Source organism: Nyctibius grandis, chromosome Z (assembly GCF_013368605.1).
Source record: "Nyctibius grandis isolate bNycGra1 chromosome Z, bNycGra1.pri, whole genome shotgun sequence".
Lineage (NCBI taxonomy): Eukaryota > Metazoa > Chordata > Aves > Nyctibiiformes > Nyctibiidae > Nyctibius > Nyctibius grandis.
This window is the reverse complement of record NC_090695.1, coordinates 86,450,568-86,476,061: the sequence shown is the minus strand read 5'-3', so window position 1 is coordinate 86,476,061 and position 25,494 is coordinate 86,450,568. Positions and strand designations below refer to the sequence as shown.

Below are 25,494 nucleotides of genomic sequence, written 5' to 3'. Positions count from 1 at the left end.
GAAATGTCCTTCCAAGAAAAATCCTATCATCCCAGTAAGATCTAGCTTACATAACAGAGGCTACTGAAGTGCTGTCAACAGCTTTCAAGCACTCTGAAGTCAACCAATCTGGATGCGAAAATGCAAGTTTGGCATTGGTAAATCACTGCTAGCCACTTCAGAATGAAGAAAGGGACTCAGTGAAGACGGTTGCCCTAGGACGGTCCATTTTAATTCTTACCAAAAAAAAAAAAAAGTAGTTTCTTAAAATATCTGCAAAAGTAATGTTCTTAAAAGTGCAATTTTGACATTGTAGCAGATCTCGTGAAGCGTGCCTGTTTTGCACTGCATGTTTTTCACTGAGATTTCTGGTCTTTTACTATTCCAGATATTCACAATACAGTTACGTATTTCTTTTTTATTGGGTGGCAATGTTTGCTAGTAGTTGTCCTCCCTGTTTGTTGAATTCAGCTTCTGGTAAGTCATTATCAAAGAGGCTAAAAAAACATGGATAAAGGAGCAGGGAACCGAGCAGGAAATAAAGTGTTACAAGGAGTAAATCCTTTTTAGTGCAAACACCATGACTAGCTGAACCACGATCTGTTAATGAGAAAGCTCCTACGCATTTTGCAGGGGTTGTAGAGGGACTCTACTAAGACTGTGTAAGTCTTGGTATGGTGATTCCATTGAAAACAACTGAGTTAAATTGCTGCTAGTTAAGTCAGGCACATATTTTTCAGCAAGAGGCATTCAGAAGACAGACTATTTAGCTGTCACAGTAGAATATAACACCTCACATTAGTTCTGGGAATTGGATGAAAGCAAGTATTGAAAGAAGTATAAAGGCTATAGCTGTTACTCCAGCCTCAACAAGCAAGATGTAAACTTTAAGTAGTGTTAATTGTTTATCAATAGTTAGAGTGGATAAAAAATAACCTTAAATTGATTTGAAAAGGATAAATCTACAGCAACTGTGGGTGCACGCTTACTTCTCCCTGCTTTCTACCCTTTGTTTTGATGACTTTTGATGATTTTTGATGGAGTTTCATCAATTAAACTCTGGACTGTGTATGTCTCAAGATCCTATCAGTTTTTGTCCTCAGCAAAGGGTAAATTTACGAAACTAAATAATATAGTTTGTGACTCTGTTTATGTGCGTAACAGCGTTCTCTGAGATGGATTCAAAATTCTTCTTATGCAGTCTATCTTGAGTAGGTTCAGTTTGGAGAAAGATCACAGAATCACAGAATCAATCAGGTTGGAAGAGCCCTCTGGGATCATTGAGTCCAACCATTGCCCTGACACCACCATGGCAACTAGACCAGGGCACTAAGTGCCATTTCCAGCCTTTCTTAAACACCTCCAGAGATGGTGACTCCACCACCTCCCTGGGCAGCCCCTTCCAATGGCTAATGACCCTTGCTGAGAAGAAATGCTTCCTTATGTCCAACCTGACCCTCCCCTGGCGAAGCTTGAGGCTGTGTCCTCTTGTCCTGTTGCTAGTTGCCTGGGAGAAGAGGCCGCCTCCCACTTCACTCCAACCTCCCTTCAGGTAGTTGTAGACTGCAATAAGGTCACCTCTGAGCCTTCTCTTCTCCAGGCTAAACAACCCCAGCTCCCTCAGCCATTCCTTGTAGGTCAGACCCTCCAGCCCCTTCACCAGCTTGGTCGCCCTCCTCTGGACTTGCTCCAACACCTCAACATCTTTCTTGAAGTGCAGGGACCAATATTGTGAAAAGCAATTGATCTGTATGTGTGTTAACTTGGGCCTGAAAATTATGCCTAAAACCACACAGAGGTGTTTATAAATGGGACAGACTCATGTGGTTCTCATTTTTTAAATCCTTTACCACTTAGTCTAGTGTTAGCTAAATGATACCGCAGCTTCATTAACCAGAGCTGTCTGCCACTGTTTGAGTAGTCCTTTCCTCCTACCTTGTGTTTCATATTTCATGGTGTACTTGCATGTTTGTATATGTAAACACTATTAAGACAAAGTTTATAGGGGAAGGCAACCTTAAGCACTAAAGAAAGGTTTATGTGCCCATAAACTTATCTGGTTTTTATCTCTCCTCCTCAGTCTTTGTAAAAAAAATTGTGCAACTTATTCCTTAAAAGCCTTGCTTGGCTTACATGCTGAAGCCATCGCTATGACAGTAACAGTAAAACCACTGCATGTGTAGATGGGTCCGCATGTGAAACTTTGGAAGAATTGTTTATGCGTGGAAAATAGCGTTATCAGTTCACAAAATGCCAAAACCGAGGGAGACAAGTCCTCAGATGGAATACGCTAGTGAAGTTCTGATGACTTTGGCCCCACGTTGCTACTACAGCACGACTTGGACATGAGAACGCTGCAGACCAGCTGCTCTGGGAGTAGATGAAGCCATGGAATAATGCATTAGATTTGTTTTCTGCAGGTAGAATGAGAACAGTGGAATTTATGCAGTGTGTTCTCTGACTTCCACGGTAGAAATAAGTGTGCCCGTGAGGGTGCTGAGTATTGCATAGACACGTCGGCAATATCTGGGCAGTATCTTTTCAGCAGGGCTACTGACAGGCTTGTGTGGAAAGATGATGTGTGTGATTTCAGAACGTGAAGGGCCAGATCCTCCAGTCTGACAGCTGAATGCATTTCCTCGATGCTGTGTCAAGATGTGTAAGCTGATGATCACACGGACAGGCTGTGATAGCTCTATCAAAGCTTTACTGGCGTCACTTCATTTGACCAATGAGTCCAAACTGTGTCATTTGTTCATTTCAGCTTTTTTTTTTGTTTTTCATGTGCTTTGTTGTAAGAACTGCTCATGAGAGCTTTAGCAGTACCACCATATCCTAGCAGTGATATCTTTGTAGTACCAGGGCAGGTTCAGGTTGGACATGAGGAAGCATTTCTTCTCAGCAAGGGTCATTAGCCATTGGAAGGGGCTTCCCAGGAAGGTGGTGGAGTCACCATCTCTGGAGGGGTTTAAGAAAAGACTGGACATGGCACCTAGTGCCATGGTCTAGTTGACATGGTGGTGTCAGGGCAATGGTTGGACTCGATGATCCCAGAGGGCTCTTCCAACCTGAGTGATTCTGTGATTCTGTGCCTTTAAGAATGATTTAATTAAATTATTTCTTTTTCTTTCAAGCTTGATGGCTTGGTCATTCCACATCATTCTTGGAAAGTTCACTGGAGGCAAGAACTGGAATGGGCAAGCAAATAGCAGTCTGCTGAAATTCCCCAAGAAGCAGAGTTAAAAGCTGTAAGACTAATAAAGCTATATGACAAGATGAAGCTTTGAAATTTTAATGCCTTGTTGCGTCAACAAGGATGCTCCCATGAGCAGGCGGGAATAGATCAGGGAATCGATCTTATTGTAACAGGAATGAAGGATGGAGACTTACAACAGTATAATCTTCAGAGATTTGTGCATCTATATCCATATCCATGTCCATATAGATAAAACCATGGTCTGCACCGCCAATGTATGAGTGCAGCATTGGCAATGAAAGCTCAGGTGTCACCTGCGGCAGCTTGAGGGACTGCTGTTTAACCACACACCGCGGTTAAGGCAGGCAAAGCTCTGTGCCTTCTGCATCCCCACCCACCGCAGCTCCAAGGCTACACATCAAGATGGATGGGTTTAATCAGACAGAAAAACGCCCACATTAGTAAACGCTCCATTAAGCACCAGATGAAAGTTTCATCTTTGGAGGCACAGCACTTGCCTAAAAGACCTCGTGCAATGGACAAGGTTGGTCGCAGTTAAGCCACTCATCGGTGCCTCACGCCTGAGAAATTATTGGTTCAATAAGCCTCTTGCCGAGTTTTACTTTTCAGGGACTAGTTAAAATACCCAGAATAATGAGACAAAATTAATATCACAAGTCAGTGGGGATATTGCAAGCCAGTGCGGTATTTATTCTCAAGCCTTGTTTCACCCTTTGGAAACACGGGGGTTTTGACCCCTAAGTCCAGAGGAGGGCGACCAAGCTGGTGAAGGGTCTGGAGGGTCTGACCTACGAGGAACGGCTGAGGGAGCTGGGGTTGTTTAGCCTGGAGAAGAGGAGGCTCAGAGGTGACCTTATTGCAGTCTACAACTACCTGAAGGGAGGTTGTAGTGAAGTGGGAGTTGGCCTCTTCTCCCGGGCAACTAGCGATAGGACAAGAGGACACAGCCTCAAGCTTGGCCAGGGGAGGTTCAGGTTGGACATGAGGAAGCATTTCTTCTCAGCAAGGGTCATTAGCCATTGGAAGGGGCTGCCCAGGGAGGTGGTGGAGTCACCATCTCTGGAGGTGTTTAAGAAAAGCCTGGACATGGCACTTAGTGCCATGGTCTAGTTGCCATGGTGGTGTCAGGGCAACGGTTGGACTTGATGATCCCACAGGTCTCTTCCAACCTGATTGATTCTGGGATTCTGTGAAGTTATGGACGACTGCTGACTAATGAACTGTTAGGGTCTCAAATAGTTGTGTTTTGAGCAGTGCTGTTACCACATTATTGTGAAGACACATCTCAGACACCACTTCAAAAAAAGTTGCAAGTGTACAAAAAGCTTCAAGAACTTTTATCCTAACTGCATCCAACAAACCCTGCAGGCTGAAAACCAGGTGTAATGGGGGAAAAACATGCAACAGTCACTGGATGTAAACCTGCTGATGAATTCACGTACTTAGCAAGGACCTTTTTGTTTGTTTTTAAAAAAAACCATGGAATTTTTCCTCTCATATGTTAAAAACGAGAATATTTCTAGAAGTGAACCCCCAAGCTGTGTTGAGAGTAACCTCAGTGTAGTGACGTGCAGCGGTCTACAGGAATAGTTTTAGCAAAAGCTGGAAAGAGCCTCCCACACCAAGCACCAGACAGTGCTTTGCCATTCTGTGCTTTCACTAGCCACAGTGGCCTCTGAGGTGGCCAAGGTGCATCTTTTCTGTTTCTTTTCCATGGAAGCGTACTAGCAAGGGCTACACATCTGCTTTTATACTCTCTGATCGCTTTGGTAGCACAAATACTGTGTTTTGTATTCTCTCAGGTATCTCAAAACCTCAGAGAATTTGACACCAGCCCTGACTGTCCCCTCTTGACATGCATAAACATAAATACAAGATACTTTCAGAGCATAGTTGGTGACCTAGCCTATGTTTACTATGCCATCTCCACTTCTGTGGAACACTGTCTTCTTCTACAACTGGCTTAATCTCCCTCTTCGGCTAAGTTCAAGTTTCATTATTTGCCCAGAAGCAATGAAGCAGGAGGAAATACTGAAACAAATGCATGTATTATGGAGGGTTAAGAGCATGATAGCTATGCCACTGAGAATGGTGGGGAGGGGGAGGAAAATTATTTTTCTTGAATACCACAAATATTAGCTACAAAAAAATAAAAAAAGGAAAAACTTACTTTGACAAATACTGCCCTGAAGTGATATTCCTTTCATCTGTGTCCATGCAATTCATTGTACTTGGAATAAGAGCTAGTTCAGGTTGAATCATGGTGGCTGCTGCTACAGCTCTTGCTACCAGCTCCATTGCATCCTGTACGTAATGCTCAAAGACCGACTGTGTCGTCTTGCCATGAGCGATGAGACCGAGCGGCAGGCCTTCCGTCCTCAGTTCTTCCACGTTCTGTGAATCCCCAATAATCCAGTGAAGTTCTGGAGGCATCACACCAAACTGGGTGGTTATTTCAAAAATCCTCCGCGTTTTTCCCATGTCGCACCCAAACATCACCATGGTAGACGTTGTGTCTTTGATGCTCTCCAGGTAAAACTGTAAGTAGTTCAGAAGGTCGCTGGTTGAAGTGAGGTTTGCTGTGATGTTTATAATGGATCCCAGGTGGAACTTGGAGCTCTGTTGTGTGAGGAAGAGAAAATCTGTGATGTTCCACTCCTCCTGGCATAGCAGCAGGCTGAAATTATACCAGTTGTTCATCGCAAGGATTGAGAAAGTGATGTCAGCATCGGAACTCAGTGAGTTTTCTAAACTCATCTGCAGGTGAAGGGGATTCTGTAGTTAAAAATATGAAAGACAACTGATGAGAAATACGCTGGACCCAAAGCTAATGAATTTGCTTAATTTTTATTCACTCACTTTTAGTTCAAAGTAATCACCTGTCAACCAAGAGAACAGGTCACAGTCTACAATCAATGCACATCATGCCAACAAAACACGAAAAGATCGATTCTTTGGTAAAGGAGAAGTTACTGAACTCACAAGAGGCTAAGATGTGCAGACTGTGATTTCTGAGCTGGAAAATATTCGATAGATAAGCATTCCATATATATTTTTTCCACGTCCTGATGATATAACAGAACTTAACCCGTTATGTTTCCCAACACCATTGCCCTTGGCTTTATCTTTTCCAGAAAAGGAGGAAGGATGTGAGACCAATTAATTTCTTAAGGTAAATATTTCTTCCTTTCTTATTATTTGGTCCATAAATACTTTTCCCTTACTGTTATTCCTTCCACTTCCCTGGTCCCAAAAATAAAGTTAAGTTTTATCTATAGATTTAATAAGGAAGAAAAAAATTTAAGGAATCCAAGCAATTTCTGGCATTTTGCTACAAAATAATTCTCTGCTCTACCAAAAGGATTCTATCAGGCCTTCAGCTAGCACATAACATACTGTTCCAACTTGTGGTTTCATCTGAGAACTTGACAGTCTTCAGTGTAGCTTTGCTAAGTTATTTTACTTTACACTGGCATTTGATTCCAGCCATGAGACTGTTCAAAAAATGCGAGTTATGATGCCTGTTTCAGTGCATCATTTGCTTTGTGAGATCTTTGTTGTGACTTTATGTCAACGTTTGTCTGCCTTCACACCCCCTCAAGTTACATCTTATCCTACACAGCTACCTGAATTTTATCTTTCTATCCACTCCGAAGTTACTAAGCACTTAAGGTCTGTTCTTCATTCTCTTACACTTTAAGTAGTTAACATGTATTCTATATGAGGGATCAGACCTTTCCTGTGTTTAAAGTTGCTATAAAATGCTGTCATTTCGATTTTAATAGTATTTTACTGCTCATTATAGGCTCAAGTTGTATGAATCTTAGAAATTCTGAATTTGGAATAATACAACAACCTCTCAATTTGCACTAGTTTTACTAAAATAAAACCCTGGGCTCTCCAATACAGATGTAAGGGGTGGAATGAGAAAAAAAAGTGAAAAGCTAAACACCATTTATATGCAGCAAGATTTCATTGTGCTAATTTGCAGTTACATGAACTCATCATCTGTTTTCCAGAGAAGATAATTTAAATCCAGAGCTTGATAAAGAGAATACTGTAATTGAAAATGCTCTCAGCTTTTTGTTATCTCTTGGTTTTGGTATCTTCAGCGTTCTTTTTTTACACAGGCATATGAATAAGCTAATCAAATAGATCACTGTCCACAATCGATGCACATCATGAACAGAATCACAGAATCGTCTGGTTGGAAAGGACCTTTAGGATCATTAAGTCCAACCATTAACCCAGCACTGCCAAGTCAACCACTAAACAATATCGCTAAACAATATCCCTCAGTGCCACATCTACTCGTCTTTTAAATCCTCCAGGGATGGTGACTCCACCACTTCCCTGGGCAGCCTGTTCAAATGGTTGACAGCCCTTTCTGTGAATAAATTGTCCCTGATCTCCAATCTAAACCTCCCCTGGTGCAACTTGAGGCCGTTTCCTCTCATCCTATCCTTGTTACCTGGGAGAAGAGACCGACACCCACCTCGCTACACCCTCCTTTCAGGCAGTTGTAGAGAGCGAGAAGGTCTCCCCTCAGCCTCCTTTTCTCCAGACTAAACACCCCCAGGTCCCTCAGCCACTCCTCGTAAGACTTGTGCTCCAGACCCTTCCCCAGCTTCGTTGCCCTTCTCTGGACTCGCTCCAGCACCTCAAGGTCTCTCTTGTAGTGAGGGGCCCAAAACTGAACACAGGATTCGAGGTGCGGCCTCACCAGTGCTGAGTCCAGGGGGACGATCCCTGCCCTAGTCCTGCTGGCCACACTAATGCTGATACAAGCCAGGATGCTGGTGGCCTTCTTGGCCACCTGGGCACACTGGTGTCTCATATTCAGCTGCCATCGACCAACACCCCCAGGTCCTTTTCCACCAGGCACTTTCCAGCCACTCTTCCCTCAGCCTGTAGCGTTGCGTGGGGTTGTTGTGCCCCAAGTGCAGGACCCGACACTTGGCCTTGTTGAACCTCACACAGTGGCCTTGGCCCATCGATCCAGCCTGTCCAGATCCCTCTGCAGAGCCTTCCTACCCTCCAGCAGATCAACACTCCCACCCAGCTTAGTGTCATCTGCGACCTTGCTGACGGTGCACTCGATCCCCTTGTCCAGATCATTGATAAAGATATTGAACAGAACTGGCCCCAACACTGAGCCCTGGGGAACACCATTTGTGACCGGCCGGCAACTGGATTTAACTCCATCCACCACAACTCTTTGGGCCCGGTCATCCAGCCAGTTTTTTACCCAGCGAAGCGTCTGACCGTCCAAGCCATGAGCAACCAGTTTCTCCAGGAGAATGCTGTGGGAGACTGCCAACAAGACATGAGAGGATTGACTCTTTAATAGAGGCCAAGTTACTGAATGTACAAGAAGCGAAGCTGTGCAGACTCTGTGAGTTCTATGCTGGAAAACATTGCCCACTAATTAAAATACATGATTAGTTCAGGAAAAAAAAAAAAGCATTGTGCATAATATTGGGGTTTGGGAAGCTGATTTGAATAAATTAGTGTCTGCAAACTGAATCACAGCAATCTTTTTTCCAGAGGTTATTGGGTAAATTAACTCTGGTTTGTCTCTCACTGCAAATAGAAGGGAGTAGAAAAGATTTTCCTTCTGTCCAAGATCAAGTAAAAGCATGAACACTTTTTACACGATGATCTGCCTCCAACCAGCCAAACTTTGCAAGCCTGTTGGCTTAGCTAATTTGAGTGTTGGAGGAAATGTCTGGCTACGAGACTGGTGCTACAGGGAGGGCTTTGGGTTCTTTGATAATGGCTGGTTTTATAAGGCAACAGACGTGACAGTGATACATGGGAAAGGTTTATGTCGTAGGGGCAAAAGGGTTCTGGGACAGGAATTAGCAGGGCTCATTCGGAGAGCTTTAAACTAGATTCGAAGGGGGATGGGGTGGTAGCTGGGCTTGCACCACTAGGGCAATGCTCTAGTGTTGAGGTAGACCAGGAGGCCCCCCATCCCCCTGGGGTGAAGTCAGGGGGTGAATCTGGGATGAAATCGGTGTGCCCAGCTCGCTCCCTGAAATGCCTGTACACCAATGCACGCAGCATGGGGAATAAACAGGAGGAGTTGGAACTCCGTGTTCGGTCGGGGGGCTATGATCTAGTGGCAATTACAGAGACTTGGTGGGACGCCTCGCATGACTGGAATGTGGTCATGGATGGCTATGTCCTGTTCAGGAAAGACAGGCCGCTAAGGAGAGGTGGTGGAGTTGCTCTTTATGTGAGTGAGCAGCTAGAATGTATTGAGTTCTGTCCAGGGGCGGATCAGGAGCGAGTTGAGAGTTTGTGGGTGCGAATTAAGGGGCAGGCTGGCAGAGGTGATACTGTTGTGGGTGTCTATTACAGGCCACCTGATCAGGATGAGGAGGGTGATGAGGCCTTCTACAGGCAGCTGAGAGCAGTCTCTCAATTACAGGGCCTGGTTGTTGTGGGGGATTTCAACTACCCTGATATTTGCTGGGAGGCCTACTCAGCCAGCCATCCCCAGTCCAGGAGGTTCCTCCAGTGCATTGATGATAACTTTCTGATGCAAATGGTGGATGAGCCAACTAGGAGAGGAGCGCTGCTGGATCTGATCCTCACTAACAAGGAGGGTCTGGTTGAAGAGGTGAAGGTTGAGGGCAGCCTTGGTTGTAGAGACCATGAGATGGTAGAGTTCAGGATCTCATGTGGCAGGAACAGAATAGCTAGCAGAATCACAACCCTGAACTTCAGGAGGGCCAACTTTGGCCTTTTCAAGCAATTGCTAGGGGAAATCCCATGGGACAGGGTACTAGAAGGTAAGGGGGCCCAAGATAGTTGGTTAGCGTTCAAGGACTGCTTCTTCCGAGCTCAAGATCAGAGCATCCCAACAAGTAGGAAGTCAAGGAAGGGGACCAAGAGACCTGCATGGTTGAACAGGGAACTGCTGGGCAAACTCAAGTGGAAGAAGAAGGTGTACAGATCGTGGAAGGAGGGGCTGGCCACTTGGGAGGAGTATAAGTCTGTTGTCAGAGGATGTAGGGAGGCAACTAGGAAAGCTAAGGCCTCCTTGGAATTAAACCTTGCAAGAGAGGTCAAGGACAACAGAAAGGGCTTCTTCAAATACATTGCAGGTAAAGCCAACACTAGAGGCAATGTAGGCCCACTGATGAATGAGGTGGGGGTCCTGGAGACAGAGGATAAAAAGAAGGCGGAGTTACTGAATGCCTTCTTTGCCTCTGTCTATACTGTTGGAGGCTGTCCTGAGGAGCCCTGGACCCCTGCGGCCTCAGAAGAAGTCAAGATAGAGGAGGAATCTGTCTTGGTAGATGAGGGCTGGGTCAGGGACCAATTAAGCAACCTGGATGTCCATAAATCCATGGGCCCTGATGGGATGCACCCGCGGGTGCTGAGGGAGCTGGCGGAAGTCATTGCTAGGCCACTCTCCATCATCTTTGCTAAGTCGTGGGCAACAGGAGAGGTGCCTGAGGACTGGAGGAAAGCGAATGTCACTCCAGTCTTCAAAAAGGGCAGGAAGGAGGACCCGGGTAACTATAGACCGGTCAGCCTCACCTCCATCCCCGGAAAGGTGATGGAGCAACTTGTCCTTGGTGCTGTCTCTAGGCACATCAAGGATAGGGGGATCATTAGGGGCACTCAGCATGGCTTCACCAACGGGAAGTCTTGCTCAACCAACTTGATAGCCTTTTATGAGGATGTTACCCGGTGGATAGATGATAGTAAAGCTGTGGATATGGTCTATCTCGATTTCAGTAAAGCGTTTGACACGGTCTCCCACAGCATCCTTGCAGCTAAACTGGGGAAGTGTGGTCTGGATGATCAGGTAGTGAGGTGGATTGTAAACTGGCTGAAGGAAAGAAGCCAGAGAGTAGTGGTCAGCGGGACAGAGTCCAGTTGGAGGTCTGTGTCTAGTGGAGTTCCGCAAGGGTCGGTTCTGGGACCAGTTCTATTCAATATATTCATTAATGACTTGGATGAGGGATTAGAGTGCACTGTCAGCAAGTTCGCTGATGACACAAAACTGGGAGGAGTGGCTGACACACCGGAAGGCTGCGCAGCCATTCAGAGAGACTTGGACAGGCTGGAGAGTTGGGCGGGGAGAAATTTAATGAAATATAACAAGGGCAAGTGTAGAGTCCTGCATCTGGGCAAGAACAACCCCATGTACCAGTACAAGTTGGGGGCAGACCTGTTGGAGACTAGCATAGGGGAAAGGGACCTGGGGGTCCTAGTGGACAACAGGATGACCATGAGCCAGCAGTGTGCCCTTGTGGCCAAGAAGGCCAATGGCATCCTGGGGTGTATTAGAAGGGGTGTGGTCAGCAGGTCGAGAGAGGTTCTCCTCCCCCTCTACTCTGCCCTGGTGAGGCCGCATCTGGAGTATTGTGTCCAGTTCTGGGCCCCTCAGTTCAAGAAGGACAGGGAACTGCTAGAGAGAGTCCAGCGCAGAGCCACGAAGATGATTAAGGGAGTGGAACATCTCCCTTATGAGGAGAGGCTGAGGGAGCTGGGTCTCTTTAGCTTGGAGAAGAGGAGACTGAGGGGTGACCTCATTAATGTTTATAAATATGTAAAGGGCAAGTGTCAAGAGGATGGAGCCAGGCTCTTCTCAGTGACATCCCTTGACAGGACAAGGGGCAATGGGTGCAAGCTGGAGCACAGGAGGTTCCACTTAAATTTGAGGAAAAACTTCTTTACTGTAAGGGTGACTGAACACTGGAACAGGCTGCCCAGAGAGGTTGTGGAGTCTCCTTCTCTGGAGACATTCAAAACCCGCCTGGACGCGTTCCTGTGTGATATGGTCTAGGCAATCCTGCCCCGGCAGGGGGATTGGACTAGATGATCTTTCGAGGTCCCTTCCAATCCCTAACATTCTGTGATTCTGTGATTCTGTGATTCTGTGAAATGAGTCATTCAATATACACAGAATATTTTGCATATATAAATGATAGCACACAACCTGACCATACCTGTATGAGGAAGAGCAAATGTCTTCAGTATATTCAGAAGCATAATATCCCAAGCACAGTACTATAGCTATTACACATAATCACAGAATCAATGAGGTTGGAAGAGACCTCTGGGATCATCGAGTCCAACCATTGGCCTGACACCACCATGTCAACTAGACCATGGCACTAAGTGCCATGTCCAATCTTTTCTTAAACCCCTCCAGAGATGGTGACTCCACCACCTCCCTGGGCAGCCCCTTCCAATGGCTAATGACCCTATATACCCGTGCCTACAGTATAGGCATGGGTATATAAAAAAAAAAACCTACTGGATGCAGAAAACCAACCATGCGCTGATGAGTGACAGAAGTTAGCAATAACAGCTGTGCCCATACTGTTGAACAAAGGAAACAAACTTGAGCATCTGCACTGCGTAGTTTGTCCCTGGTGTGGTTTTGGCACATGAGCTTTCTCATACCCTGCACTGGCAGTTTGGGTCCCAGCACGTTTTGGGGATCACTCCCAGTAGGCTGCATGGGTAAGAACTGGCTCTCCATCTTACCCAGCAGGTTTAGGTCTTTGAAGACCTCTATGTCCCCATGCTAAACCAGTGCATATGCACAGTTTCACATATGCAAGACTGCTGCTGCCTGTCTACAGCACAGATCTTCCAATATTGAAAGACTTTGGAACCAATAAATAAATATACACAAAAGGTAAAAAATACACCTTAGGGTCACTGGCCATTACACTGAGCACCAAGCACACATAGTCCAGAGAAAGTGAAACTCTGCCTCAGGGCCAGAAAACTGGACATAATTTTACTCAGCAGTGCAGGTGAAGGTAGTTTCCATCTGACTTGGTATTTTTAGGTGCAGGGCTGGACTCTCCTGTAGCAGTGCAGCTACAGGCTTAGTCCTCAGGAGCTCCAGCGATGGTCCCTGTCTTACACGCAATATATTTGGACGTGTCAGTGTGGTCCAACAGACTGTTCTTGTGTTGAGACACTGCTCCTTCACTGAATGCAGATGGATTTGGGATAACCTGGCTCAGGCTGAGCCTGCGTTCAAGTGCTTCTTGGTGTGAAACCATCTGCGTTTCAGCTGCCACTTTCAAAAAAATTACACAGTGATCACATGTCAGTGTACATCCTTTGATATTATAGTGTTCTCAATGCTTTTACATATTTTTATTGATTTGTCTTTCTTTAAAATAAACAAGCATTGCTTTTTAATGAGGAACTTCCAAAAATTGTTTGTTCAGTCTTAGTAACAATCACCGAGATTGCATAATTTCATAGCAAAGGCTTCTGACAACTTAAATGATTAGTTTAGATGTGCATAACTTTGTACTTGCCATGGAACAGATTTATGAGGTAGTATCCGTGTATTGAACTGTGCCCATCCATCCTTATTAAAGTTCTTAGGCAAACTCCTCCATCTCCTCACTCTGGAAATTAGTAAAGTTTGACTATTTCAGTTAAAGTGTCAATTAGAGCTCATATGGAAATACAGTTGCTTTGTCTAAATTTGTCTTTATGCTGTCATTAAAGACGATATGACTTGCATCAGTTTTTCTTCAAATTATACGAACAGAGAATTAAACCTCATTTGAACAGCGTTAATTGTGATCTACCTTTAATAATGTGTTTGCATCTACATAGTGTCACTAGCAAAAACATTTTCTGCATCTATGAAAGCTTCATATTTTTATTGCACGTCATTAACTCCTGCTTTATAAACCAGCCATGATCAACCGACTTCAGTATTTACTGGGTAAAGAACGGGCCTAGAATCCTTAATTTCTGACTAACTGTCTTCGGATCAGACACAACAGCCTTTCCACCGACTTTCATTGGGCTTTGGACCGAGGCATTCACGGAATATTAAGCTTTACACGGTCTGATGTGTTTCACCCCCGTACATCAGCAGAGACTGTGACTACTCGTTTGCCTTCTGTATCCCAACCAGAGCAGTTTTGCAGTTTCAGTGCCTGAGACACCTGAGATATACCAGGTTCATTTAACAACTGAAACACGATTTGCATTTAATTAACGTGGTATTTCTCAAGCCTCCGTTTCAGCAGTCTGTAGCTCCGTCCATAGCCCTCGTACATCTCATGAGCATGGATGCCTGGAGCTGGACTGACTTACATCCTGAAGGATCCGGCCATTTATCTCTCCAGCCAAATTTGTAATGCTAATTAGGCATGGTCACAGTGACATTTTATCTGACATTATGATGCCTTCATTAGCAGAGTTAAAGGCATATATGTGGATATTCTTTTGCTAACTGCGTGAAAGTAAATAATACACAGAAAATATTATTCCCTTCTGACTCTTGGTGGCAAAGGCAGTGCTCAAATATATATTTATTATAAGAAATGCAAAAGAGGCTATATAATTACATCAGAGAAAGCTCCACCAAAGGGAAAAAAAAATAATTCTTTTGGCTTACAGTGGAACTGTGGGGACTCACGGCTTTACAGAGCCAAATGGCAGCTGTGAGCAAGCTGACGCCGCAGCTTCAGAAACCAGGAAGGTCTTTCTTCCATGGTTGAAATTAAAAAATTTAGGCATAAAACCCAGTTCGCTAAAGGCTACGGGCAGACCTATTGCTCCTTCCTTTCATGCCATGAAAATAGATGCTACGAAATGTCATTTTATTCTTTTAGTATCTGCCTTACTGCTGAAACTGCAATACTTCGAGGAGGATTCTGTGCTGGCAGCAGGCAGACAGCAGGAGACGTCAGATAGAGGGGTCCTGCTGCCCTGCCTGGTGTGCTCCATGTCCACCTCCCCACCATGAGGAACCTGCTCTGCTGCAGAGGTGTGCTCCATGTCCACCTCCACGCCATGAGGAACCTGCTCTGCTGCAGAGGTGTGCTCCATGTCCACCTCCACGCCTTGAGGAACCTGCTCTGCTGCAGAGGTGTGCTCCATGTCCACCTCCACGCCATGAGGAACCTGCTCTGCTGCAGAGGTGTGCTGGGCAGATGGAGACCAGTAAGAGTTAGATTGGGCTTCTAGGCCTCCATCCAGCAAAACACTGCAGCATCTGTTTAAGCAGCAGCATCAGTATCATTAAAAATACCAGTCGTATGTTTCTTCTGTTATTTAGACAGGAGAACAACCCTGTCTTCTGATTCTCTGGGAGAGAAAATCCCAGAGCTGCTTTGGCCCAAAAAGAGGAGGAAGACTTCATGAATTCCTCTTTTTCTTGTCTTGCGCATCTGTCTCCACACACATCTGTTTGACCAAGACCATGATTTGAAACAGGGTAGGTCCACACACTAAAGGCTGTTTTTTTTGCAGATGGTTTAAAAGCCTCTGAGAAAGAAAAGCTAGCTTAGACTAGCCAGAGCTGTTCTGATTCCTGCAGCACAAGAAGCCTGGCATCTGTCCAGGCAACGCTTATAAGCAGATCCTGCAAAGGCACTGACTGCTGATTTTAAAAACCACCAAACCACAAGAGTTAGATTATTTGAAGTCGTGACTTAGTTGGTCCTGAAAATGATTTCTGTCGTTAGGCCAGTCATGACTTGAGGTTTCTTAGCATCTCTAGAAATACTCCAAACTAATCTGAATATTTACAGTTCTCTACAAGGTCAAAGAGGCAATATAAAATATGAACTTTCAGCTGTTCTTGGAAAGTAAGACCCATTATTTATCTTCATAGCCACTTATAAATTATCATAAGTAATACTACTTCAAAAACCTCAAGGTGTTCTTTGCTCCAGGAGGAAAAAAAATTCCAACATTTAAAGTTTGACAAAGAATATTTCATACAGACGCCAAGAGCCAAAATACTATTTCCTTCCCTAAAATTTGTCATTATAGTTAAAAAAAAGACAGATGGTTGCTAGTACAAATAGATCAGGAGGAGCTGCATTAATTCTCCATGACAGGCTTTCCTCCATCATTAAAATGGCAATGCAAAACTACAGAGAACCACCTCTGCTCCATGGTACACCTCAAAGGGGAGGAAGAGGTGGCTGGGTCTGTATCTGTGGCTCTTGCTCCCAAGTATTACACTATTGTAATCAGTGTCTGCGGCGCCCTTGCTTGGGTCAAAGATGCTAGGAGACACAGAGTGCGAGTATTAACCTCAATGGACAATTTATTACTGCACAGTATTATTTTCTAGAAACTCAACACTGTTATGGAATCAGGTTGTCACAAGTAAGTGAGTATTCTGGGCCCCGCACTTCAAGAGAGATGTTGAGGTGTTGGAGCGAGTCCAGAGGAGGGCGACCAAGCTGGTGAAGGATCTGGAGGGTCTGACCTACGAGGAACAGCTGAGGGAGCTGGGGGTGTTTAGCCTGGAGAAGAGGAGGCTCAGAGGTGACCTTAGTGCAGTCTACAACTACCTGAAGAGAGGTTGTAGCGGAGTGGGAGTTGGCCTCTTCTCCCAGGCAACTAGTGATAGGACAAGAGGACACAGCCTCAAGCTTGGCCAGGGGAGGTTCAGGTTGGACATTAGGAAGCATTTCTTCTCAGCAAGGGTCATTAGACATCGGAAGGGGCTGCCCAGGGAGGTGGTGGAGTCACCATCTCTGGAGGTGTTTAAGAAAAGACAGAATCACAGAATCACAGAATCACAGAATCACAGAATCAACCAGATTGGAAGAGCCCTCTGGGATCATCGAGTCCAACCGTTGCCCTGACACCACCATGTCAACTAGACCATGGCACTAAGTGCCATGTCCAGTCTTTTCTTAAAGACTGATTGATTCTGTGATTCTGTGATTCTGTATTTGCCAGCAAGAGCAAGGAGATCTTGGCTGGCTCTACCCCAAGCTTTCTTTCTAATGCCGCTTCCCAGTGACACATTTCCTCACATCTGGCCTCATCCAGACTGTCATGTTTGTGAGCAGGATTTCTCATTTGGCATTCATGCTGCAGCCACCCCATTACAAGTCTTCCCACACTTGTAAATGATGCAAAATACAGTGGCTGTTCCACAGAGGCGTATCTTTTTGGGGTTCTTCTGAATGCAACTGCAAGCCTGAATGGTTGGAAAATAGCATTTAGCAGAATTTAATTCTTCCCTTAAGGAGACACACAGAATCACAGAATCACAGAATCAATGAGGTTGGAAGAGCCATCTGGGATCATCGAGTCCAACTATTGCCCTGACACCACCATGGCAACTAGACCAGGGCACTAAGTGCCATGTCCAGTCTTTTCTTAAACCCCTCCAGAGATGGTGACTCCACCACCTCCCTGGGCAGCCCCTTCCAATAGCTAATGACCCTTGCTGAGAAGAAATGCTTCCTAATGTCCAACCTGACCCTCCCCTGGCGAAGCTTGAGGCTGTGTCCTCTTGTCCAAGACATGCCATTCAACTAACTCAAAGCTCTTCATCAGACTGTTTAGGGTTGTTTGTGTGCTTTTCTCTTGAGAAGCACCTCACAAACATTGGTGCTTTTCCCATCCTGGCTATCGGTCAGAAGGGCTCTGTTTTAAGGTGACTCCCAGGCAGTCTTTTTCCAACACATGTTATTCAGGCAATGCACAGGAGAACGGCTTTTTCCCCCAGTTTCTGGCTCATGGGGGCAGTTAGCAATTCAACTTTTGATAGCAGCAGAGCTCAAAGCGTGGCAGCACCTGGGAGCAGACAGTGCATGAAAGCACCTGGGAGCAGACAGTGCATGAACCTTGGGCTTGCTGAGATCTGCATCCTCAATCCTGGCACTCCCAGTGTCTGAGGTGCGATGCAGGAAGACCCTGTTGTTGTAAAGAAATTCTGATAACACACCAGTGGTGCTGTTTTAACACAGAAAATTGTTTAAGTGGCTACCAGTGCACTCTGTGTGTGTGTCTGCTAATGGAAGAACTTTTATTAGTCTTCTAGAGTGATTACCAACGACCCTAGATCAAGGATATAGGTGTGATGAGGCTGCAGTAGTAAAATGTTGCTTGGATTATCAAGAAATCACACTTCAAAGACTGCTGAAAAAAAGCAAACGGGGTTATATCAAGGTTCCCCAGAAGTGCTGTCAGTGATGCCAACCTTGCAACCCAGAGGTGCACAGAAGGGTGAGCCCAACACCTGAGAAAAGAGACACGGGAAGTGTGTGTATGACAATTTGAACTGTATCATTACTGAGAACGAGCTGTAGTACTGGATAACTCGCCCCTAAGCGTTTACATCATTGCGACCAATAATACTACTTTGATAAGACTGCCAGGACTTTAATTGCACTAACGATAAATTCTTGGCCTCGCACACAGAATGGGTTTCTAAAGCTCACATTAACTGCATGCGGTGTTTGCTCTGATGCCTTGCTCTTGAGGACTACCGTTAGCACAGTGCAAGAGCTGACAGAGAATTTGGCAGCCAAGGCTGTCATTACAAGGCACATCGTTGCCAAGCACTGCTCCACACCGGCTCCTTGGCAAGTCACCCCTGCCAGGCCCCTCAGCTCAAAGAGCTCTTGCAGTGGCGTCCCCATCCTTGCTCTGATACAGCAGCTTCCACCTTCCCATCAGCAAGATGGACATGGACATCCCTTCTCCCGGGTAACCAGCGATAGGATGAGAGGAAACGGCCTCAAGTTACACCAGGGGAGGTTCAGGCTGCATCTTAGGAAGAATTTCTTCACTGAAGGAGTCATTAGGCATTGGAACAGGCTGCCCAGGGAGGTGGTGGAGTTACCATCTCTGGAGGTGTTCAAAAAACATCTAGATGTGGCGCTTCAGGACATGGTTTAGCGGGCATGGTGGCATTGGGTCGATGGTTGGACTTCATCTTTTAGGTCTTTTCCAACCTTAACAATTGATTCTATGGTTCTATGATTCTATGTTGCAGTGTTATCACTAAAAAATGGTGCTTTTCCACAAGCACAACAGGCTGTGAGTACACTTTCTGTGTCACCTATTGTTTTAGAAATGAGAAAAATTGCCATCCAGAGAGACCTGCACAGGCTTGAGAGATGGGCCTGTGCGAACCGCATGAAGTTCAACAAGGCCAAGTGCAAGGTCCTGCATGTGGGTCGGGGCAATCCCAAGCACAAACACAGGCTGGGCGGAGAATGGGTTGAGAGCAGCCCTGAGGAGAAGAACTTGGGGGTGATGGGTGACGAGAAGCTCACCATGAGCCGGCAACGTGCGCTGGCAGCCCAGAAAGCCACCCGTGCCCTGGGCTGCATCCCCAGCAGCGTGGCCAGCAAGGCAAGGGAGGGGATTTTGTCCCTCTGCTCCGCTCTCGTGAAACCCCCCCCCCCTGCAGTGCTGCGTCCAGCTCTGGGGCCTCCAACATCAGAAGGACACGGAGCTGTTGGAGCGAGTCCAGAGGAGGCCACGGAGATGCTCAGAGGGCTGGAGCCCCTCTGCTGTGGAGACAGGCTGAGAGAGTTGGGGCTGTTCAGCCTGGAGAAAAGAAGGCTCCGGGGAGACCTTCTAGCACCTTCCAGCACCTGAAGGGGCTACAGGAAAGCAGGAGAGGGGCTTTTTACAAGGGCATGGAGTGATAGGACGAGGGGGAACGGTTTTAAACTGAAAGAGGGTAGATTTAGATTAGATATTAGGAAGAAATTCTTTGCTGTGAGGGTGGTGAGACCCTGGCCCAGCTTGCCCAGAGCAGCTGTGGCTGCCCCCTCCCTGGCAGTGTTCAAGGGCAGGTGGGATGGGGCTTGGAGCAACCTGGTCTGGTGGAAGGTGTGCCTGCCCGTGGCAGGGGGTTGGAACTAGATGGTCTGTAAGGTCCCTTCCAACCCAAAGCATTCTACGATTCCATGAAAATTCTGGCTGAACTAAAAGAAATTAATTCTGGAAGAAAATGTAGAATATAAAGAGAGGGGGTATGAGGAAGACTGATTCATGTTATGTCAGTGAAAGAAGTTTGATCCGATTTCACAAAAGCAGCTATTGCCTTTTCTGATATGTAGCCAGTGTACCCACACAGCATGTAATCCAATTAGATTTTATTCACCATTAACACCTGCAGCAAGGAATAAAATGTGGAGCACCGTTTCCACTCGTCAGTCCAATTCCAGCATGGCTTGAAAGTGTCTCCAGCTCTTCCTGCAGATGCACTTCCCACACCCTCAGTAGATGTGCCCCTGTGTCTCATTATTTTTACAGATGATCGTGGCTACCGACAGGCTGTGCAACCCTGTGTGGTGTTCGCAGCTCAGCAGACTGAAACTAGGGCATCTGAGCTTGGAGACAAATGGGGAAGGAGATGGCAATTCAACAAAGAAACCTTCCCCGTTCATCCTGAGCCAACGCCGTAAAATGAGATGTTCAGGATCCCGCGCTCCTCGCAGGGCACGGGGTGCTGCTCCTAGAGGACAATGACCAGCAACCAAGTCAGCTCCTTTGCCTCTGCGGGTCCCTGCCCGTCGGAGAAATACCCGCGGGCTGTGCTGCGTGCAGTTGTGCACAGAGCAGTCACTGAAAGGATGGCTGAACATGGCAACACACGGTGGGAGAAATCAATGCAGAGCCGTGTCATAGAATCATAGAATCATAGAGTGGTTTGGGTTGGAAGGGACCTTAAAGATCATCTACTTCCAACCCCCTGCCATGGGCAGGGACACCTTCCACCAGACCAGGTTGCTCCAAGCCCCATCCAGCCTGGCCTTCAACACTGCCAGGGAGGGGGCAGCCACAGCTTCTCTGGGCAACCTGGGCCAGGGTCTCACCACCCTCACAGAAAAGAATTTCTTCCTCACATCTCATCTAAATCTCTCCTCTATCAGTTTAAAACTGTTCCCCCTCGTCCTGTCACTCCATGCCCTTGTAAAAAGCCCCTCTCCCACTTTCCTGTAGCCCCTTCAGGTACTAGAAGGTGCTAGAAGGTCTCCCCAGAGCCTTCTCTTCTCCAGGCTGAACAGCCCCAGCTCTCTCAGCCTGTCTTCCCATTCCTCAGAAAGCCAGCACCGGCTCATCACCACATCCTCCTCTGCTGGGCCTTGCTCAGGGCACGTTCCACAGGATTAATTTCACCTACAGGTGCGTTTTGCTCTGTATTGATTTGTCGTATGAAAGAAAGCTGAGAATTAAGCTTGCAAAGACTGATCTCTTACCTCTATTAAATGAGGCCAGGGTAGATTAAGTTAGTAGTTGATCTTACTGAGGCTAGACGTTTAAAACATGGCTCTAAGGTGAATTCTTGTGTGTACTCGCTTGGCTTAAAATCAGGAGCAGCATTTAAACATCTCCACTTGAGGTTTCTTATTTAATACTCCAAGGATTTAATTAAAAAGATGGGAAATTAGAAACAAGAGTTATAATTGGCTCTCAGGGCAGGGGGTGAGCAGGGGAAAAGAAATTAAGAAATCAAACATCTCTTTTAAAAACAAACACACTCCGCATGCAGTGGGGCACGGAGCCGACAGAGGGGACCACCAGGTGCCATCCTCAGTGGCCGTGACACCCCACTCACTGCCCACCCAAGGTCCAAAGATGCTGCCGGGTGTGGAGGGTCCCATCCTGCACTGGCATCCTTGCCTGGCTGGGCACCTTTTCTAGCTACTTTCCTCAGCAGGAGACAGTGTATTTGCATAAGAAACAGTTCAAGGATAAGTGCTGCTCAACACCAGCAGCTGCTGCAGGAGGAGAAGATAAATAAACTGGGAGGTGTGATGTTCGTTAGCTTCTCGGCTGCAGATTTACCATCTCTCAAAAGAAGACAAGAATCTGACTTCTGAAAATGCAGCAAAGCCTAGTGGCTTATATTCACTGTAAATTTTATAATCTCTGCTCCCTATTTTCTTCCCAAGCCTGAATTAATTCATTGTCATTAAAAAAAACAAACACCAAAAGACAACTGTACAAGGGTCTGGAGGGTCTGACCTACGAGGAACAGCTGAGGGAGCTGGGGGTGTTTAGCCTGGAGAAGAGGAGGCTCAGAGGTGACCTTATTGCAGTCTACAACTACCTGAAGGGAGATTGTAGTGAAGTGGGAGTCGGCCTCTTCTCCCAGGCAACTAGCGATAGGACAAGAGGACACAGCCTCAAGCTTGGCCAGGGGAGGTTCAGGTTGGACATTAGGAAGCATTTCTTTTCAGCAAGGGTCATTAGCCATTGGAAGGGGCTGCCCAGGGAGGTGGTGGAGTCACCATCTCTGGAGGGGTTTAAGAAAAGACTGGACATGGCACTTAGTGCCATGGTCTAGTTGCCATGGTGGTGTCAGGGCAATGGTTGGACTCGATGATCCCAGAGGGCTATTCCAACCTGATTGATTCTGTGATTCTGTGATTCTGTAATTGAGAAGTTTTGTGGCAGCGTTTGCAAACTGCTTTTCTGGGCACGGAAAATACAAAATAAGGCACGAACCTGTAATCAGGAGGCCCCCACCCCCCGCCCCCAAAGGCAGCAACATTTGGGTTTCCAATAAAGCATTTAGCAACTACCCACAGAAGTGTGTGACTGCGCAGAGCCCGTTACCAAGGCACACAGTGGAAGGAGGAGGAGGAGGAAGAGGCTCTGGCTGGCTGTTGAATATAGAAACGTATCGACGCGTTTTGAAATCCCTGCCTCGACTTGTGCTCCCTTTGCGATCAAACCCCTCTCAGTAAAATGGGGATAACCCCCTCCGCGGTGCAACAGTGCTCTGCCCATCTTAAGACTTACAGCAAGATAAATATTTCACACTATTTTATACAGGGAGAGATCAGAGGGGAAAAAAAAAAAAAAAGAGGTTAAGTCACATATTTGGAGAATATACCAAGATTTTGCCAGAAGCAGAATCTAGGGCTCAAATCTCCCGTTCCTTCCTGTGCCAGACACAGCTGCCTTGATAGATAAAAGAATGTGGAAAGTAACAGTCATTTATTTTATGTGTTATTGTTTAATAATTAGGGCATTTATACCATTACACTACTCACAGTGCACTGGTCTGTCCTTCCAGGGTAGTGTTACCCATCCCACTGATACTTGCCACATCAGGACCCCATGTCTGCAAGCACTTGGATACTGTGATTTCCTCACTGCTTTTAAGTGGATAAGCAACTGACTAATTATCCACTGTATTCACAGAATCACAGAATCAGTCAGGTTGGAAGAGCCCTCTGGGATCATCGAGACCAACCATTGCCCTGACACCACCATGTCCACTAGACCATGGCACTAAGTGCCATATCCAGTCTTTTCTTAAACCCCTCCAGAGATGGTGACTCCACCACCTCCCTGGGCAGCCCCTTCCAGTGTCTAATGACCCTTGCTGAGAAGAAATGCTTCCTAAGGTCCAACCTGAACCTCCCCTGGCGACGCTTGAGGCTGTGTCCTCTTGTCCTATCGTTAGTTGCCTGGGAGAAGAGGCCAACTCCCACTGCGCTACAACCTCCCTTCAGGTAGTTGTAGACTGCAATAAGGTCACCTCTGAGCCTCCTCTTCTCCAGGCTAAACACCCCCAGCTCCCTCAGCTGTTCCTCATAGGTCAGACCCTCCAGACCCTTCACCAGCTTGGTCGCCCTCCTCTGGACTCGCTCCAACACCTCAACATCTTTCTTGAAGTGCAGAGCCCACAACTGGACACAGGATTCAAGGTGCGGCCTCACCAGTGCCGAGTACAGAGGGACGATCCCTTCCCTAGACCGGCTGGCTACACTATTCCTAATAGAGGCCAGGATGCCATTGGCCTTCTTGGCCACCTGGGCCATCACTACAAAGTATGAATGATAATTATTAACCCCTGCTTTACACTGAGTTTGGACTCAGTGGAGCAGTAGTAACTCACGCTTCGTAAACTTTAAGCAACGTGTCCATCCATACGTATGTAGTATGTGACAGCAGGCACAGACTGAAGGAAAATACGTGTCCACGTGCTGCGACAAGCAGCACGCCATGCTTGATGGGACCACCTGGCTGTACTGAAGATTCGTACTGCTGAAAAAAAATTTGGAAATCCATTCTGCATCAAAGAAATACAAGATCTTCCCTTGTTAATGAGAAACTCAATAGCATATCGGCAAAAATAACCCAGCATACTACTCTGACTAGCAAAACCTTGGGTGGTGGGGAAGTTTTAATATACTTTTTACCTGTGTAGGAAAAAACTAGTGAGGAGTAGCTGGACAAACTGTTGTGATGGAATTAAATACCAAATTTACTTCATTGTAAATAAAGTTCTTCATCCTATCTATTTATGCAAAAACTTACTATTACTGCTACCTTACGCTTCTCGAGGAGGAAAGGGAAAAAACTGTTGTGGCAGGTTAATAGGGGTTGGCTTCGTTTATGAGAAAGTAATGAAAATAACAGCAACAATTTAACAGGTTGGATGTTATTGATGGGAAATGCTTTGCAGCATGGAAATGAGGGGAAGGGCCTTTACAAAGCTAGTTTTCTTTTTGATACTGGCTCTACCTTCTCTGCTGCAATTCCTTTACATTTCCACTGCCTCCATATCCCCCTCTTATAAAATAATATATTTCCTCCTTAAAGTTATGTAGGGTTTGTGCAACTCTCTGACAGCTGAAAACCAATACGCTCATTGCAAAGCACCAATGACGCAAGTACGTTGGGTATTTAATTTATTTTTTAAGAGCTTTGTGCTTTAGGATCTGCTAGGGCTGCACATTTCTGTGAGTCAAAAGGCTCTCAAATACTCGGAATCAAATGAATAAAAAACTCTTGTCTGTGCTTGAGCTTCCTACAGACATACGGGACATTTTCTTCCTCACAGCTCAGCTCTTCCTGCCCTGGCCCGTGTGATGACACATACGGATGCTATACTGTCTCTAGGTCAGCTCTTTAGCCCTGACGAGGTTGCAGTGGAGTGGGAGTCGGCCTCTTCTCCCAGGCAACCAGCGATAAGACAAGAGGACACAGCCTCAAGCTTCGCCAGGGGAGGTTCAGGTTGGACATTAGGAAGCATTTCTTCTCAGCAAGGGTCATTAGCCATTGGAAGGGGCTGCCCAGGGAGGTGGTAGAGTCACCATCTCTGGAGGTGTTTAAGAAAAGCCTGGACATGGCACTTAGTGCCCTGGTCTAGTTGACATGGTGGTGTCAGGGCAATGGTTGGACTCGATGATCCCAGAGGGCTCTTCCAACCTGATTGATTCTGTGATTCTGTGACATCAGCAGACAGCTGATGAGTGTTCGCAGCTGACGAAGAGGCCCTCAGCTCCCGATAATGAACTTGATGAGTGTTTTGATGACAGACCAAGCTCTGCGGGTAGGCCAGGGGCAGCTGGGGCAAACAGCATCGTTATTTGCATAGCTGCAAATGCAAAAGCGTCAAATATATTAATGGATCTGCCTGCGTACCACTGCCCTCCTCTGCACTTCGTGGCTGATAAACTCTTAAAGCCCATCAGCTGTAACTCGTCGTGAACAGCACCTCGTTCATCACACCCACCATCCTCCCTACAGCCTTCGCCAGTCCGGCGTGG

General features: G+C 46.3%; 1 protein-coding gene across 1 annotated transcript in view; it reads right to left on the bottom strand.

Annotated features, from left to right (window-relative positions):
- Positions 1–25,494, bottom strand: part of GRIN3A (glutamate ionotropic receptor NMDA type subunit 3A) — an 81,168-nt gene that overhangs the window by 36,483 nt on the left and 19,191 nt on the right. The window contains exon 3 of the mRNA XM_068422964.1: positions 5,367–5,971. Within this exon, the coding sequence (XP_068279065.1) occupies positions 5,367–5,971 (605 nt within the window). The remainder of the gene's footprint in view (positions 1–5,366; positions 5,972–25,494) is intronic.